This window comes from Eupeodes corollae, chromosome 1 (genome assembly GCF_945859685.1).
Source record: "Eupeodes corollae chromosome 1, idEupCoro1.1, whole genome shotgun sequence".
Taxonomy (NCBI): Eukaryota; Metazoa; Arthropoda; class Insecta; order Diptera; family Syrphidae; genus Eupeodes; species Eupeodes corollae.
The window spans coordinates 270,833,120-270,851,678 of record NC_079147.1 but is presented as its reverse complement, the minus strand read 5'-3'; the positions used below and the strand labels follow the sequence as shown (position 1 = coordinate 270,851,678).

Below are 18,559 nucleotides of genomic sequence, written 5' to 3'. Positions count from 1 at the left end.
TAAAAATAAACTGATAATGACGATGGGGTGTTTCGACGGACACATATTATGACAGAGAAGATTTTTGAATGCGATGTTAAGTAGAATGATTCCTCTATAGTTTGTGAAGTTAAAAGAGTCTCCTTTCTTCAGTATCAGGCAAATAATATTAAGGTTCCATTCATTGGGCATGCTTTCTTCCCACCATACTTTACAGATTAGTAGGTGCATGCTCCTAACCGAATTATCTCCTGCTGCTTTGAAGAGTTCGGCAATCAAGACATCTGCTCCAGCCAGTGAGTGTTATGACTACGTTTGTACTTGAGCGAGTTAGTGATTCTATGGGACCAATCTTTTTTCGCACTCGTACTGTGGCAAGAGTCCTTAGAGATCTAAACACACATAAATCCGCTGGTCCGGATGGTATCCCTGCTATTGTTCTGTAGAAGTGTTCTTCAACGCTGGCAAAACCACTGCGTAAGCTTTTTCATCTGTCCTACTCCTCAGGTCTCGTTCAGAGCGGATGGAAAACCGCATTTGTACAGCCTATTCGCAAAAAAGAGCGAATCTTCCTCACCGTCTAATTATCGACCGATTGCATTTACGTCCCTTCTTTACAAGGTCATAGAAGATCGAAAGCTTCTTATAGACCTGCAGTACGACTTTCGAAGCATTAGGTCCACTGGTGATCTAATGGTTCATCTCACCGAACAGTGGAGCAAATCCTTACATAGCTTTCGAGAAAGTAAAATTATTGCACTTGATATTTCAAAAGCCTTTGATAGGATTTGGCATTAGGCTCTCTTATCGAAAATACCTGCTTTCGGTTTTCATTAATCCCTGCTTCATTGGATTAGTAATTACCTTTCGGATCGTTCAATACAAGTAGTATTGGACGGATTCAAGTCTGAAAACTATAAAATAAATGCTGGTGTGCCCCAGGGCTCTGTTCTATCTCCAACACTCTTTCTCATTTTTATTAATGATCTTCTGTCTACAACTTCTAATCCAATACATTGTTTGGCTGACGATAGTGCTCTAAGCTTTTCATATTCGTTTTTAGACTCACATCCCTCTTCTTCGGATCTGGAACTGCAACGACAAAATATGATAAGCTCATTAAATTCCGACCTAGAAAGCATTGTTCAATGGGGATTAAAAAACCGCGTGGAATTTAATGCTTCGAAAACCCAATGCTGTCTTGTATCGTTAAAGCGAGATATACCCCCATTGCCATTATCCATGGATGGCACTTGCATCAATGTGACTGAACACCTCGATATTCTCGGTATGTGTGTCACCAACTACCTCTTGTGGAATGATCACATACACGATGTCGCCAAAAATACCGCAAGGTGTTTGGGTTTCCTTAGGCGATGCAAGAAATATTTCACCCCTTCTGATTCTACAAGACTTATATACGCCCAAAGCTTGAGTATAACTCCCATCTCTAGGCTGGTGCTCCTCAAACTTACTTAAGCCTCTTGGATAGTATTGAACGTAGAGCATTTAAATTGATAGATGATTATATCATTATAACTTCATTTACTTCGCTTGAACATCGTCGTAAGGTCTCTTGTCTGACCCTTTTTACCGTTATTTTTCACGGTTTTTCCTCTAGTAAAATAGCCAGTTGCATTCCTCCCCTTTAACAGTTCAACCGTAATACTCGCGCTTCTAGGAATGCTCATCAGTATACCCTCGAGCCCAGCTTCGGCCGTACTGTCAAATACAGAGATTCGTTCTTTAGCCGTACTACGTGAATGTGAAAAGCCTAACCAAATCATATTAAGGAATTCAAAACCAATATCCATCGACATCTCCTTTTAAACACTCACTCCTCTTCCTAGGTAAGGGTAGTAATACCCCTTGAGTGTGAGCTTATTATACAAAAAAAAGTCGGGAAGATGGTATTGTCGACTTTCCTCGTCTATATTGATTGCTGACAGCTGAATTTTGTTCGTTGTCGCCGTTATAAAGTGTGCAGAAGTGGTCCTTAAATACTCGTAAACTCATCATCGGTTCCACTATGATGTTTCGACTTTCGTCTTTTCAGCAAGAAAATAATAACTGTAAAGATAAAAAAACAATCAATGGAACACAATATTAGCCAAATGGCCGCCATGGCCAATTTCCATAGTTAAAGCCTTATGTCGACGATAACTTGACGAAGTCTTTTTTTATTCTCTTAAATCAATAGAGAAGCATTAACATAGACCTTACTTTTCGGTGTAGAATCTACCTGTCAAATGTCAAAGCTAAACACGTGAATATAGCGGGTTATTCCAAAAATGGAACCTCTTTATGAAACGCCATATGCTAAGGGCAATCATCAGTTGTCGAAATACGAATCAAAACTTGACTTTCAATGTTTAAGAAAATGACAATTAATACAATAATGGCTGCGTTCAATCTCGTGTTGGATAGGGTATGTTGGATACTTTATTGAACGAGTTGGTTATCTGTATTGAGATAGCTGTCAAAAAATAAAAACAACTTTCAGCTGTTCACAAAAATCAGAGAACCATTTAAGGTTCGAAATCAAAATTGTTGTAAATAAAATAGATCATAAAAACCTTCTCAAATTCGGAGGCAAATAGCTTCTTCATCGTCTATTATGTAGAGAACATCCTCAAATACAACTTCAACTAACATTTTGTATCTTTTTGTTTACCAACAAATACAAAAAGCTGAAATTAGTTTTCAAGTTTCTTGAAATTTAGCCATGTGTTGAATCAGCGGTTCTGTTAGATATCTACATACCCCAAAAATTCTTGACATCTTATCTATTTTCATCAGCAGTTATTTTACACGTACAACACTAACAAAAAGGTATCCGGATACCCAATCTGTCTGAGATTGAACGCAGCCAATGTGTTAACTGTCATATGAACTGTCACTTTAAAACAGTGTTGGCAATTTTAAAAATAAATCTTCCACGAATAAAGAATTTTGTTTCCTGTAAATGTCCCTTAGGTTAGGTACAAACTAAAAATACACATCGACTTTTCAGGCTTATAATCTATAAATACCTCTCCTGTTTACTGTAAAGCCCTCGGCATTACGTAATTTTATATTATTTTCAAGGCCAGTCCCCCCGATAACAAAAAAAAAACCTTTATCAACCACTCTTTAAAATAAAATCGACAAATTTTAAATTACCACTTTAAATCACATTATTGACTAACTGACTGACTGACTTATCTCAAGTGGAGTTTTAGGTATAGCAATCTAGAAAAGTTCTATTTGATGACAAGAATTTTATCATCATAATCATCAAAGTCTTCATATTCGGTTTTTGTTTACATACATTTTATTGGATGAACTCATTTTTGTGTTGTCATTAATTTTCCCTAAAGTGTCTTTTTTAATTTCCACTTGAATGAAAAATGATTCGCAAATGTTTATAAATAAATTTTCAAATTTAACTCCCATTTAAGGGTTGATATACCAACCTTCTCCAAAAATATTGTAGAAGAGAAGTTTGAATTCCACGTGCCAAAAATATGTCCCTTACAAGAAAGTTTTTAGCCATTCATACATATGTGACCACTTTTGGCAGTAAGTCAAAAACTTTCAGGATGTTGCATTTTGCATCTAGATATTTGTATACATAAGTAAACTTAATGCACATTAAGCCATCGACAAATTGCATCTGATTCCGCACATTAAGCAACTTCAGCTTCAACTTCTTTGTCGTCAAGAGAGCCCCGCAAAACACACAGTCTTGGCATCCAAAAATGGTTCCTTCTTTTTGTTGTTGATGGGGAGTGGAAAGAGACTGTTTTCCTATAAACATTTATAGGATTCCAAAAAATCGCACAATAATTAAAATAATTTTGCGGCAAAAATATATGAGGCGCCACCAAGTTGACTGCCATAGGTACCGACATATATTTTCTTGGAAAAAGTTTTTCAAATTTTTGTTGGGGTTTTTTCTTTCCTTCATGGAAACATCTTCATATCCGTGTGGAAAAAGCTTTAAAGAAAATGTTTTTCATTTCTCTTTATTGCCGAAAATAGATACCTCGCTCGATACCGTAAAAATTAAGAGATTCCATGCAGAAGAAGAGTCTGCGATGTGATGCTATAAGGGAGAGGAACCAAAAAGTGTTCTATGGTATTTGGAAATTTTCGGCTTTAGGTACTCAAAAGGGAAAGACATTTCAATGGAGTGTGAATGGACTTGTACTCGGACGTGACGTGGTGGTCTTCTTAGCTTTAATAATTTTTTTTAAATTTCCTGCCGCCTCGCAGTGCGTGACGTGTTTTGTTTTTTGAATAATCAAATGAAAAACCCCAGTTTTCCTTTCTGCGGTTTTCTTAGAAAAATAAAGTGAAGTCATCTAAAATGGTGCTGCAACGGATTTGACATAAGTAAACGTCAAAGTAAATGAAAGTAGTTCTTGTTGTTAAACATGTCTCGCCGCAGAGATTTATAAACATCTCGAAGTGATTAAAAATGTCATAAACCCCCAAGTCAAGTTGTTTTGTGCTTCTGTCTGGTGATGTGCTTAAAAAACAAAGGACTTCCTTTAGAGATTATTATGTTTGCATCCCTTCTTTAATAATGTAAAGAAACATTCAAGTTTTGTACGTTGAAAACGGTGTATTTTGAAATAATGCAAATTTCATGAACTGTTTTAAATCTTTTTTTTTTTGTTCGTTGTGAATTGTGAAGTGGTGGGTGGAAATATAAAAAAAGAAACAAATAAACAAAGATTGTATAAGCGAATAATAATTTTATTTATGTTTGAAAATAAACGTCACTAGAGGATTAACTTTATTTTTAAAATTCAAAAAAAGAGAAGAAAAATCTTTTTTTAGAATTTTTTGTTTTTGCTCAAAACAATAAATGTCAAATAAATATTATTGTGAGTGTTGTTTGCCGTGTAATTTATTTAAACGAATCATGAAGATATTGGCTGATTTAATTCGACGCTACAAACGTTTCTCCACAGGGTTAGTTTTGTTGAGTTTGATATGGATGTTAAGGCTTAAACAAATTGCAAAACTACTGCTTTGATAATAATTCTGCATTTTTTTTTTAAATCACAACGAAAATGAAAAATTGCTTTTGTATGTGCATAATTTGATATTTTTGGAATGTTTTGCAGAAATCATGATATCATCTGTCATCGCCTTTTTTTATCTTACAAGGTTTTCATTCATAAAATAGTTTTTTAACAACCGTTCATGACCAGCTTTTATGTATTAAAACATACATTTTTGTTACCATATTAAATCAAAGAAAAAAATGCTGACATTGTTCTTATTCAAAAAAAGTGACGTTGCATCGTGTAATTGTTGCTGATACCTTTTTGACAGTTGACATTTGTCTTGTAGTTCTTAAGATTTTTCATAAATATGTAATTCTGGTTAAATTCTCCATTTAAGTTGATATCATTATTTTATAAATCTTAATGTGAAAACATTTATAACTTTTTACATTAAAATGATAAAAAACAATAAACGGGCATTATTTGTGTTCTTTAGTAACTTCCCCTTCAAGAAGAGGAGAACGGGATCGTTCGGATAGTTTCGGATCTCAGAACTTTTATAAAAAAAATGACATATGTGCAATAAATATTTTATGTGTCAAAGTATTTCCGAAAAAACAAAATTTTGAACAACGTAAAGTTGAGGTTTTAACAGTTTACTAGATAGCAATGTGATAAATATTTAAGAATTTACTAAGGGAGTCCAAAATTTAGAACTTTTCTTTTTGTTTTACTAACTAGTAAATTGCCAATTGCCTTTTATTAAAAAATGAGCATCCAAACATGTCTAAAATTTGACAGTTCTTGAAAATAAACAAAGCAAGTACGTTTAAACGGACCTATTATCTGAAATTTACAACTGCTGACTGAATCATTCCATCCACTACTTTTATAAGAATAGTTGTATGCTCGTAGATGTCATATGGATTTATCAAATTGCTAAAAATTAAAGTAGCCATTCCGTGACTTTAGCTTTAGAAATTATTAAGAGATAGCAAGATGTTAAAATCGTAAGAAATGTTTTTAACATTTTATTAAATCGTTTAAAATTTTGGGCTAATTTTTGTTCTTCTAAAGTTTAAAACCCTTCAATAAGAGTTCTTGACTTTGGCTTCTAATAAAGGTTCTTTGTACCTTAGCACTATTTTGGGGACACAACAATGCATCTACAGACAGGAAGTCCATTTTGTATACGTTGTATGTATTTTTAACTTCAATTTGATGGTCTGTTTACACTAAAAGTGCTAAAAGTCAAAAAACTGTCTGATGGTCGTTATACTTCGTTCTACTCATTTAAATTTTGAAGGGAAAGTTATGACAGTTGACTCATAGAATTTTGACATTTAACAGTAGTGTCTGTCATGCTTAAAATCATTTTTCGAAATTACAGCATGAATTTTGTAGTTCTGTCTTTTTCGAACTTTGGAAAAGTAACAAAAGGGGGGTGTATTCAGTGCTTTTTAATTTGCACTTATTTAAATTTGGTAGGAAAAGTTAAAACATCTATATTTGTACTTTTAATAAAAGCTTCTGTCATAACATTGCAAATATTTAAACTTTAAAATGTCAGCCATTTTGTACAATCATAAACAATTTTCGAAATGTAAACTTTAATGGTTTGTTCTCAATATGATTTTTCTTTAACTATAAAAAATTCACACTGTGTTAGTGTGTTCCATTCTTTCTACTTTGCAGTTAGTAGTTTCTGTCTTTCTTAAAAACACTTTTTCCAATTAAATCATGAATTTTGCAATTCTGTCTTTTTTGAATTTTGAAAAAAAACCTCAACGGGCACGTGTGTTCTATCCTTTTTATTATGCACTTGTTTTAATTTGACAGGAAAAGTTATGAAATTTAACTTTAAGTATTATTACTTTTAATAAAAACCTTTGTCATTAATTTATTTCAAGAATTATAACTTTAAACTTTCAACCAATTTCGAACTGTCAATTCTAATAGCCTATTCAAATTATATTTTTTTCGAACTTTGAAAAATTCACACTTTGTGTAGCGTTCTTTCTTCTTCGCACTTTTGTTTAAATTTCGAAGAAAATGATGTAAAGTGGAATTGATGATTTTTGCAATCTTCAAAAACTTCTTTCGTCATTTTGACAGATCTATTATTTGCAGTCACTTTGAGTTATCTGTAAACCATTTTTGAAATGTAAATTATTATGGGACGTCCCCACTGGGATTTTTATCCAACTTCGAAAAATTCACAATGTGTAGGTGTGTTCCTTTCTTTTTAGTTCACACTTGTTTTAATTTCGAATAAAATGACACAAAGTGGATTTGAAGATCATCGCCATCTGCAAAAACTTCTTTCATCATTTTGACAGATCTATTATTTGGCAGCCATTTTGTGTTATCTGTAAATCATTTTTGAAATGTCAATGGTGCGTCTTCACTAGGATTTTTTTCCAACTTCGAAAAATTCACACTTTGTAGGTTCCGTTCTTTCTACTTCGGATTTATCTTAATTTCGAAGAAAATGACAAAAAGTGGATTTGAAGGTTTACGCCATCTGCAAAAACTTCTTTCATTATTTTGACAGATCTATTATTTGGCAGTCACTTTGAGTTATCTGTAAACCATTTTTGAAATGTGAATACTTATGGGACGTGCCCAATAGGATTTTTTTCCAGCTTCGAAAAATTCACAATGTGTAGGTGTGTCCCGTTCTTTTTAGTTCATACTTGTTTTCACTTCGAAGAAAATGACAAAAAGTGGATTTGAAGATCATCCCCATCTGCAAAAACTTCTTTCATCATTTTGACAGATCTATTATTTGGCAGCCATTTTGTGTTATCTGTAAATCTTTTCTCGGAATTATGCTAAAATCTCATATTATGTCATAACATTTTTAAAAAAAAATGAAAAATTCACATTAAATAACCTTTCTTAAATCCTACGTGATTAAAGGGTATGAATCCCTGCTGGTGCTGATGTATGTCAAAGTCAGCTGACATAATCACTCATCGAAAATAAATAATAAAACTTACTTTACTAAGATTGATTGTTGTGGGAATTAGGGGACTATAATATGTACACATATTTGTTTGTTTTTCAATATATGTAAAATGAAAACCAGCTTTCCTTTTTCTTAAAATGAATTGGTTTTAATTGGAGTGAATGGAAATGAAGGTACATTTATTTGAATCCACCCACCTTGTGTTCCTTTTTAAAATCAATAACCAAATCCTTTATCAATAATGAACGTATCACAAATTTTCAACTGATGTTGAATTCAAATCAATCACTTCGTTTTGATTTTAGATATATGTACATAATTCTAAAAATATATGTATCACATCATCACTCAGATTACAATTGTGTTTTTATGTTAAATTGCTCTGCTTTTGATTGACAATTTTTCGAATTAAATTTTCGAGTAGGTTGGTATGCAGAGGCATATCAAAACAATAATAAAGTAAAATCCGTTCTAATTCCCACGCAATAAATTTTTGTTGAAAAGTCTTTTTGAAGAGATGAAAATGCGTAGGTACGTACTCTATCTAAATCCATGTATTTACATTCAATCAATCTAAGTGATTCATTTTAAAATAGTGTATATGGGGGTAAATCCTTTTTTTGCTTCCCTAAATGTCAAGTAGGGCTTTCATAAAATCCTAAAGAAGAGATTACACTTGTTTACTTTATTTAATAAATTTAAAGCCTTCTTTATGAACTCTTCACTTTTCAAAGAAGTCGACAAAATTGTTCTCCTCTGCATTTGAATAGATTTAATTTTAATCACAAAAGCATTCTTTTCCCGCCATAAAAACCAATGACTTTAAGCTACATACACACCACCACGTCCGTCAGTGTCACATAGTTCCTCGCTCCCTGTTTTTCTTTTTTGTATACAAAAATTCATCTATACGCATGTCCTTAGTTTATTTTTAATTTCAAGTGCAATGAACTGCTGGTTAATTAGTCTAATTAAATACATTATATGCGCAGCACTGGTTCATTACAAAGTTTATTTTATTTTCTTGTATATTTACTTAAAATAAAAACAAACCAAATGTGTACAGAGATAGAGAGAGAGACATCCCTGCTTTTAGTTACAAAAATAATCCCGTCATCTGTTTTATGTTAGTGCGTCAATATCTGTCACTGACATGACATTATTTTTCATTCGTCTTTTTTTTGTTGCTTGTATTTTGTTTAATTTCTTGTCTGAATGTAATGGAAAAGGAAAATGTGAAAATGCCCCTATATATATCTTACTACTACTTACTTTATTTTCCTTGGAGTGTTTTTCATGTTTTCTTTTCTTTTATTTTATTTTTATTTCTTGTTTTAATTTTCTCTAAATTAATCATGAACTTTACACATTTGTTGGTCTTTATTGACGCCTCCTTAAACATGAGTTTATTTATGTCCCGCTTTAATGTTGTAAACATTTTATCTTCTTTGTATATTTTTGTTTTGTGTTTTGATTCTCTTTATTTTTGCAAACTAAGATAGGGAAAGAGGAACATGATAAAATGATTGGATAATTTTGTGAAATTCGTTGACATATTTAAAGTTGGAATAGAAAATGAGATTCTTTGACAGGAATTTGAATCCATCAATCCAATGTCACTGTCATATTCATTTTTCATAGAGTTTCTTACAAAAATTAGTTCTGTTGCTTTACTTTACAAACAACACAATGAGGATTTATTTTAAAGATCAATTTGACAGGACTTGAACAAAAATATTTAGAAATTGTCGGAATATTTATTATTTGTACAAACTGTACACATCATCCTGAATGCATTCATTAGAAATGGGTTTTTCTCATTCTCTCTATCTCAATCTCTCTGAATGCATTCATTCGAGTTTTGAATTCATCGTTTTTCTTCTTTCTCTATCGCTCTTGAGTCTTAACAAATATTTTTTTCACACTATTAAAGAATAACTAATTTTAATACATCTTTTAACCGCTAGTCCTTTTTAATGAAAGTGTTTTGACAACCATCAGATTACTTCCTCGTATAGCCTCGGGGTAAACAAAAAGTGATGCCAACATTTACATATTTAATCTAAGCTACAAACCTTGGGCTTGGTTTACACTTGACTTACTAAACATCATTTTACATTTATTGTTCATGTTCATGAAAAACAAACTATGCCAAAGATATTTTGAGACAATTAGTCACTAACCTGCTATTGTACGCGTGTTGTCATGATGTTTATTCATTTTTATGGTGTTACACAGCTGTAAATTAGTTCTTATGTCATAAAATCTCAATTTTACGTCATTTCTCGAAATGTTTCATCGTTGAATTGTACAAAATTTTATCAAAAATCTTTCCCTCCATGAAATTATGTAGTTATCAGTATTCCTATCAAATTTTGTATGTTTGTTGACATTTTCATTGCCGCATACAATTCTGATTATAAAAGAAAAACCTACGTAATGTTCTGACGTTATAAATCATGATAAATCTGCTCTTTCATACAGATGTACAAATATTCCCCCTCTCAAATATAAAAAAAACACCTGACAAAGTTAAATTCAACATAAACAAACCATAACAAACAAAATTGTATAAATATTAGAGAAGATAAAAATATCACAATTTTGTTTTGTAGACGTCATAACTGCATTATAAAACACACATTCTGAAGAAGACACCAAAAAACGTAAACAAAAACAACAACAACAAAAGTACTTTATGAAACTTCAAATATTTTATCACTCCTGTCTGTCATTTTTGACCTAATTTCGAGGACGATTAAGAAATGTAACGTCTAAATTATTATTATATTTGAGTGATTTAGACAAGTCTATTGCAAATTAAATGATGTGTTTTATGTAAAATTATTAATATTCTCTTCTGCCAATCATTAATTTGTCAGAAATTAAGTGTTTTCTATTTTTATCCGATTTATACATGTCTAAAGTTTATTAGTTTTTATTTACTATATGCTGTAAATAAAAAATAAAACGCAAAAGAATGTCAAAATTCCTTAACGTAATAATTTGCTGATTTCTGCTATCACTAAAAGCTTTAGATAAAACAACTATTGTCTATTATACCTTATCAGTTTGGGTTTGGTATTTTTGCAAATTATCTTATATCTGGTTGTTTGATTATATTTTAAACCCAAAGAACACTTAACTTTGAGTGTTTTGTTCTAAATGCCGCACTTTCATCAACATGAAATTCCGACGTCTGTTTATTCCATGAAAATTATGCAATTTGCAATAATTTTTTTATTACTTAAGTCTAATTACTCCTTGAATAACCCTGTGTGTATAGAAACGTTTGCCAAGAAATAATTAAAACAAAAAATAAAAACTCACAGCCAACCCTGTTCTTCATGCAGAAGTGTCAAAAACACCGTTATCGCCATGATTATATAAAAATGTCACCTAGTGATGTGCCAAAAAATAATGTTCATGCAAAATGAATTTGAAAACTAATTCCGTAGGCGTTAACGCTAAGAACAAATTAATTCATTGGGAGTCAGCAACAACTTTGTCTCGTGTTGCAGTTGCATCATTTTCATCATCACCATCGTCATCATCTGGAGGAAAAGCTCTATCATCATCATCTTCATCACTGTGGTCGACGACATCATCATCATCATCAACTTTGACAGAGACTCCGCCGACAAAAGGAAATGAGAATACGTCATCAGTGTTGACGTTTTCGTCGTCAAGGCAAAGCAGGAGACGTCAAAGTTTACATTGCATACGCAGGTGGGCAAGTGTGGAACGTAGGCGAAGTTTAAAATCTACCAATTCACCCACTGCTGATTTAGTTAGACATTTTATCGAAGTTCCAATCTATGATGATAGGAAGAATAATTCAAGTAATGTGGGGACAAACGTCGTCATGTCAGCTATGCAGAATAAGGATTTTCATGATGATGGTGATAATGGTGATGGAAAATATTGGGATAGGAGAAAATTCTTCACCATACGGATTAAGTTTATGTGGTAAATTGAGTTTTCTCATTTGAAATTATTATGAAATGAAGTTGGTAATTTCCGTTTTTCAATTTAATTTGATTATGAAATGTGTTCAAACAAGATGAGGTAAATTTTATTTTATTTGCCATTTACGATTACAGTTATGTTGTACATAAAACCTATTAAGAGATAAAATTTTGTATTTGGTCAGTAATTATAAATGGAAAGGTGATGAGATTTTGGGACTTCATTTAGTTTTAGAACGTATTCATGACATAAGGTACGGTAAGGAATTTAAATTTTTAGCTTACTGAATGATTTCGATGAATAGACTCGAGTTCAATGACCCATGAAACTACAACAAAGTCGGTTTAAGTTTATCAATTGTCTAGTAGTACCCGTAGCTTGACGGTTAATGCGTTGGACTGTCATGCCTGAAGTCTTGGGTTCTATGACTACCTGTGCCATCTAATGTTTTTTTCAGGGGTGAAATCATTTTTAACTGTCGAATATTTTTTTGACAGAAAATAATGACAGCTCGTAAAACTTTTTTTTAACAGTCAACCAGGCCTTTTGTTTGCCTAAGGCCCATTTCACACGAGACGGTTTCGTCCGTACGGTTTTAATCCGTGGGCCTTTAATAGTAAACTAATAAAATTAACTAAAGCTTTGACACTGGACGAAGACGGGTTTTTTCCGTACGGACTATTTTAAACAGCCGTCTCAACGACTGAAATATACGGCGACCGTGCCGTTGCCGTCTTATCAGTGGCGTACGTGACTACGCCAACGCATTCACAAAAGACGATTTTTATTTGTCTGCCGTCCGTTTTTGTGGTCACTTGTACTAAAGAAAAATATCTAAAGTAAAACCAAAAGTAAATTATTCACGGGAAAAATGCGTTATGTGTGAAAACAAAGTCCGTACGGAAAAAAATCGTACGGATTTTAACCGTACATACAAAACCGTCTCGTGTAAAAGAGGTCTAAGTGGTGTTGACCAGAAATTTAACATAATACATTTTTTTTGTCTTTAAAACAAACAAAAAATTTAGTTGTCGGTATACACTGAAAACTTAAATTTCAAACTAATCTAAATGCCAAATATAAAAATTTTACTTTTAAGTATTACACTCACAAGGTAAAACGTAACAAAATGTGGCTAAAAATATTCAATAATTTTTATATGACATCTGACCAATGCCGTTTTCTATTTATTCTTTTTGAACACCACAAAATTAATAAAGTAAAATGGTTTTAGTTTTGAATTTAGGATCAGACATTTGAAATACAAATTTAACGTAACCAACGCACACGATCAAACTTCAGATTGACAAAAATAGTATATTTAAAGCGTTCTTTTACTTTTTAATTCCGAATTACCAATCAACAACACAAATCATTTGAAGTTCAACTTCTTAAAACATATGATTGATAGCTTTAAATTTCTTACACATCTCTACCGGAAGTGTTTGATGTATTCTCAGCTTAAATGTCAAATTTAAAGTTTATCTTCTAAAAAAGGTTTGTTTGATAACTTGAAATTTCTTATACTTCTCCCCAGTCTAAAAAAACTAGAACTAAAGAAACAATTCATATGTTGTAACAATTTATAAAAACTGTTGGAGTAAACTACAAAAAGCTTAACAAAATGGTTATTTTACAAATGCGGGACTGCGTTGTACACATCAAAAATAATCCTTAACAAACTCAATTTAATTCTTAAGTCATCTTTAACAATATCCCAATAAAATTGTCCTTTTACTGTCAAATTATTTAAATCCTTATTAATTAGGTACCTCGTAGAATGGCAGGCAAAGAGAAGTGAACAATTATATTCTTTCAGTTGATTTATAGTGAAACTTCGGTTTATTAAATGAAAAGACTCAAAAATTACTTGTTTGCTAAGACTTTATAAAACCGTGTTATCTGGAATTATTAAGTATCATCCGTACTTCACCTGACTCGAAGGATATAATTTAATATTTTTGTGACCTTTTTACTTTAAGATCAATTCGAAAGATCAAAAATACGGCATTTAAGAGTCTCGCTTAACATGCAGAGTTATTATTATCATCCGAAAATATTTCAAAAAGGTCAATCTTACCTACCTACAGCAGAGTTACGTTCGTGTACCTTTCTTTATATATACTTTCATCTGCTTTACTATTATTAATTTATATCTTCAAGAAAAAAGGAAAAAATGTCATTCTATCTGACCCTCAATTATTGTATTTTTTATCGAATCAGGATAAAACAAAATTTCTACCGAGAGAGTGTCAAAATGGCAAACAAAAGGACATAATTTGCACGTTTTCTTTTTCTTTATTTGATTTCCAAGGGACAATTGAATAAATTGACTGTCAGACAGAATTTTATGGTTCAGAACATTGTCAAGGGTTAAAGGGTTAATATGAAGAATACAAAATGGCAACCATAATGTTGGTTTTCACTCCTTTATTGCAATCTTTTCCAAGGTACCTATAATCATTTTCTTTCTCTATTGGAATTTGACACTGATTTGACAGATGTAATGATGCATATAACAAAAAAAAATATAATATCAAACGTGTGTCGAATTTAAATTTATGTAAATTAAATAAAATGAAAAAAGAAAAATTAATAAAACAATGACAGATGGTAATTTTATGAGGAAATCGTTCATAAGGGATTTTTTTTGTTATTTGCATAACTGAGATAATTCTAAAAAGGGTTTTGATATGCATCGTTTGACTGAAAAACTAGGACTTACCTTTAATAGGTTTCAAAAACACAAGATGAAAGTAGGAAGATGTGTCATTAAATGAACGTCACTTAAAAACTTACCTATTGGGCGCATTCATAAAGCTAGTGACTACGTAGTCAAATTTCAACTAGCTTTGTGAACGCAAAATTGCACTATAAAGCTAATCAATCCGGAACTATCTTATTACTAACAATTTCAAGTATGAATATAAAATAAGATACATTTTTGATATGAAGAACTTAAAATAATCTTTTTTTGTTTTTAAATTCAATAAAATCAAATATAAGACACAATATTAGTGATTTTCATTTGTCGATCAGCTGATTGTCAAACGTCAAACGTTGCACTTAGCCAATCAGAATGCCTTGACTGCGTATCCACTAACTTAGGGATTGCCTCCATTGGTATTTAAAAACTAAACCTTCTTTTTCTAAAATGTTAACAACTTCCTTCACATCCCTTCAAGAAAAACGGTCTAAAGTAGTATTCACATGAGCGCGACCAACAAACGAGTAACGGCGAATGAATTACAAAATGTGAGTTTATATACGTTCGTCGTGAAAACAATTGTAGTTCATACGAGCTGTCAAACGTTATTCGCGTTCCACATTATCCACACTCGCAACGAATAAAATAATCCCGCGTACTTATCTTCCTTGTCAAACTTCATTCGCGACCAATTAAAAGCTCTCATATGAAATAAATGTCAAAATCGACGAATATTCGTTTATTCGTTGGTAGTGCTCATGTGAATAGTGCTTTACTTAATGATACGTTTCTTAAGCTACTGAGATGATTAATTAATCGTCTATAAAACGCTATGCTATAACTTTCAAACTCTGTCAAGGAAAATAATTCTGCAATTTCCAAATGTATGGTTCCTTTCTTTCTTAATTGTAAAAATCAAATTTCAAATATTAACCTATGGTTATGGACCTTGAAACATCGAGAGATGTCAAAATCTTCAAATCGACAAATCACAGCGATTACAAAAAGTCTTTTAAAGTCTTCCTAATTTTAGTTTTAAATAACTGAAAATGTCAAAATATTCATAATTATTACAATTCAATGAGTTTTTAAATTTGATATCTTCTTCCACGAAACACGAATAAATTCAAATTCACTCAAATCGCTCTCAACCCTCAAAATTATCTCGATTTGAGTGAATTACTGTCTTTCCAGAATTTGTACTTCACAAAAAAATAAATAATTCCCCTTCTTCGATATTAAAACTTCCACTTTATGTCTTTTCACATTGGAACAACGTTTTTATACATTGTAAATCACCCTTCGTATGATGAATATAAAAATATTGTCGATTGAACACGAATCCATATCCCGGTTCCTGTGCATTTCCTTCTTTGAATTCAAAAAGCAAGGCCAACGCGGTTGTACAAAAATTATATTATTACTGTAGCAACTACATTTTATATACCTACCTTCATTTTACGCATCCCTTTGTGAACAAAAGGATCCTCCTCCACTTCTCTTTTGTAGTGGCAGATAGTGATAATAATAATAACGGTGATGAAGATCCCATTTGGCTTGTGAGTTTCCTTCCACCGATTAAAATTAGACCCTTGTGCACGCAATTTTCCAAAAAAAAAAACAACTTCAACATACCTACCAACAACAACAACAACAGAGATGACGAAATTTTTTTGAAAAACAAGGGGTGCTTCATAACTTCCCCTCTCATTCCAGGGGAATCCATCAGGGCAGGGAAAGAAAAAAACAAACTTCTTACAGCTGAGCATTCAATATATGTATATTATATTTATGTAACAGCCGGCAGCAGCAGGATCCGAGGGTTGTTAGATTCATTCAATTGCATTCCCTCATCAGTTCCATAGATTATTTTTACTCAGATGCATTTTCGGTGCAGATGTACTGGATGCAGTTCCTTAATTTTTGTTTCCAAATGATTTAAAAGAACTTTATAAACATTTTGGTTCATCTTTGATCTGATAAATATCAAAGAAACAAACCAAAAATAGAAAAAAGTACCTTTGAAGAAACACTCCAAAGTAATTAACTTCTCACCGATGCTTCATCGAACGTAAATAAACAAAACTTCTTCTTTTGATCTATGTACTTTTTTCCACAGTATTCAAAATACTAAACTCTTTGTTTTTCTTCTTATTAATTTCAGGTACGAACTCTCCCAGGATCTTCTGGAGAAACAAATCGAGTTGCTTGAACGTAAATACGGAGGAGTGTGTGCCCGGAACGCGGCAATCACAATTCAGCGTGCCTTCCGACACTATATGATGGTTAAGAAGTTCGCTTCGATCACAGCTATGGCCAAAGCAGAGAAACGTCTCAGCCGACGTATGTTAATGGCAGCTGCAGCAGCTGGCACCACTGAAGATGGTCCCCCATCGAATACATCGTCGTCGTCGGCGTATGGCAGCGCTACTGAATCTCAATTGGATCATCCATCACAACAACAGCAGCATTCACACCAGGCACGAGTCACTATAATGGCTGGTCCTCCTGGTACAGCTCGGACACCACCTACACGGTCGATGTCATTGCGGGAACGTCGTCACCTTGATTCCAGTCCAATTCCGAGGAGCCAATCGGGTAATACATCGCCAATGCCAGCAGCGCATAGTACGTGTTGGTCACAGTCTCCGGTTATTTCAGGTGCAGCTTCTACGGCTTCATCAGCGTCGACTGCCTCTTCCAACTCGTCCCATCCACATGTGAATCTTCTTCACGCAACCGAACAGCATTACTACAGTTCCGCCGCCCAGATACAGGCCCAGATTAGTGGACCTCACTATGTATCCTCCCAGTCAACATACCATGCCGTACCGCACGATGTCAGTTACAGTTCGAACTCGAGCCATCTGGATTCATCGTTGAATGGATCATGGGTGAGCACAGGAGGCACTCTAGTGCCAGGAACTTCCCCACACACGCCATATTATTCCGCTGCTCAGATTTATATGCGACCCAAGGCTCTGGTCACTACCTCGGAACGTAAAAAAGTGCCTCCAGAGGTTCCAAAGCGTACGTCTTCGATAACAGCCCAACAAGCTGCTGCACAACAGCAGATGATGGCACAAATGCGACAAACTCCTCCTCCGCCATCAATGATCCGCACTAATGGTCTGTGTAAGACTGCCGAAAATGGAAGCCTTACCTCCGTACAGAGCTCAGGAAGCGACTCCAGTGCCACATCGGTTGATCGGATAGCCAATTGTGATTTGGGCTCCGATCGTTCAAATTCACCGCAAACATGGAAACGCGGCACAGCCCTCAACAGCTCCAACCAGTACAGCACCCATTCTCCCGATCATATCCTTATGATGGCCTCCCATCCACCAGCAGCTGCAGCTGGTATGGTCCTTGTTTCTGATGACCATATGAGCTCACACACCAGTGCTGCACAATACGAGCAGCACAACGAAGCAGATCAACTTAATGTAGCTTCCGCAACAACACAGAACTACAAAGTATCCGAGACCATTCGGAAGCGACAATACCGCGTCGGATTGAATTTATTCAATAAGAAACCAGAGAAAGGCATCACATACTTGATTCGCAGAGGATTCTTGGAGAACACTCCACAGGGCGTGGCGAGATTCCTGATCTCTAGGAAAGGTTTGTCCCGACAAATGATCGGCGAATATTTAGGTAACCTACAGAATCCCTTCAATATGGCTGTTCTGGAGTGCTTCGCTGGCGAACTTGACCTCTCAGGCATGCAGGTTGACGTAGCGTTGAGGAAATTCCAGGCATACTTCCGTATGCCAGGTGAGGCGCAGAAAATCGAACGACTCATGGAAATCTTCTCGCAGCGCTACTGTCAGTGTAATCAGGACATTGTGGGGCGTTTAAGGTCATCCGATACGGTAAGTTCTTTTGTTTGCTGATATTTCTCTTGGAACTTCTTGCTGAATTCTTGTCTTT

The 18,559-nt window shown here is 33.6% G+C and overlaps 1 protein-coding gene across 7 annotated transcripts in view; it reads left to right on the top strand.

The window, feature by feature from the left end:
- The window catches only part of LOC129954253 (IQ motif and SEC7 domain-containing protein 1), a 467,024-nt gene that overhangs the window by 446,372 nt on the left and 2,093 nt on the right, over window positions 1-18,559 (top strand). For 5 of the 7 annotated variants that reach the window (XM_056068036.1, XM_056068041.1, XM_056068039.1 and 2 more), the window contains one exon: window positions 16,791-18,501. In XM_056068036.1, coding sequence (XP_055924011.1) covers window positions 16,791-18,501 — 1,711 coding nt within the window. The remainder of the gene's footprint in view (window positions 1-16,790; window positions 18,502-18,559) is intronic. The other 2 variants (XM_056068037.1, XM_056068042.1) reach the window with 1 other exon arrangement.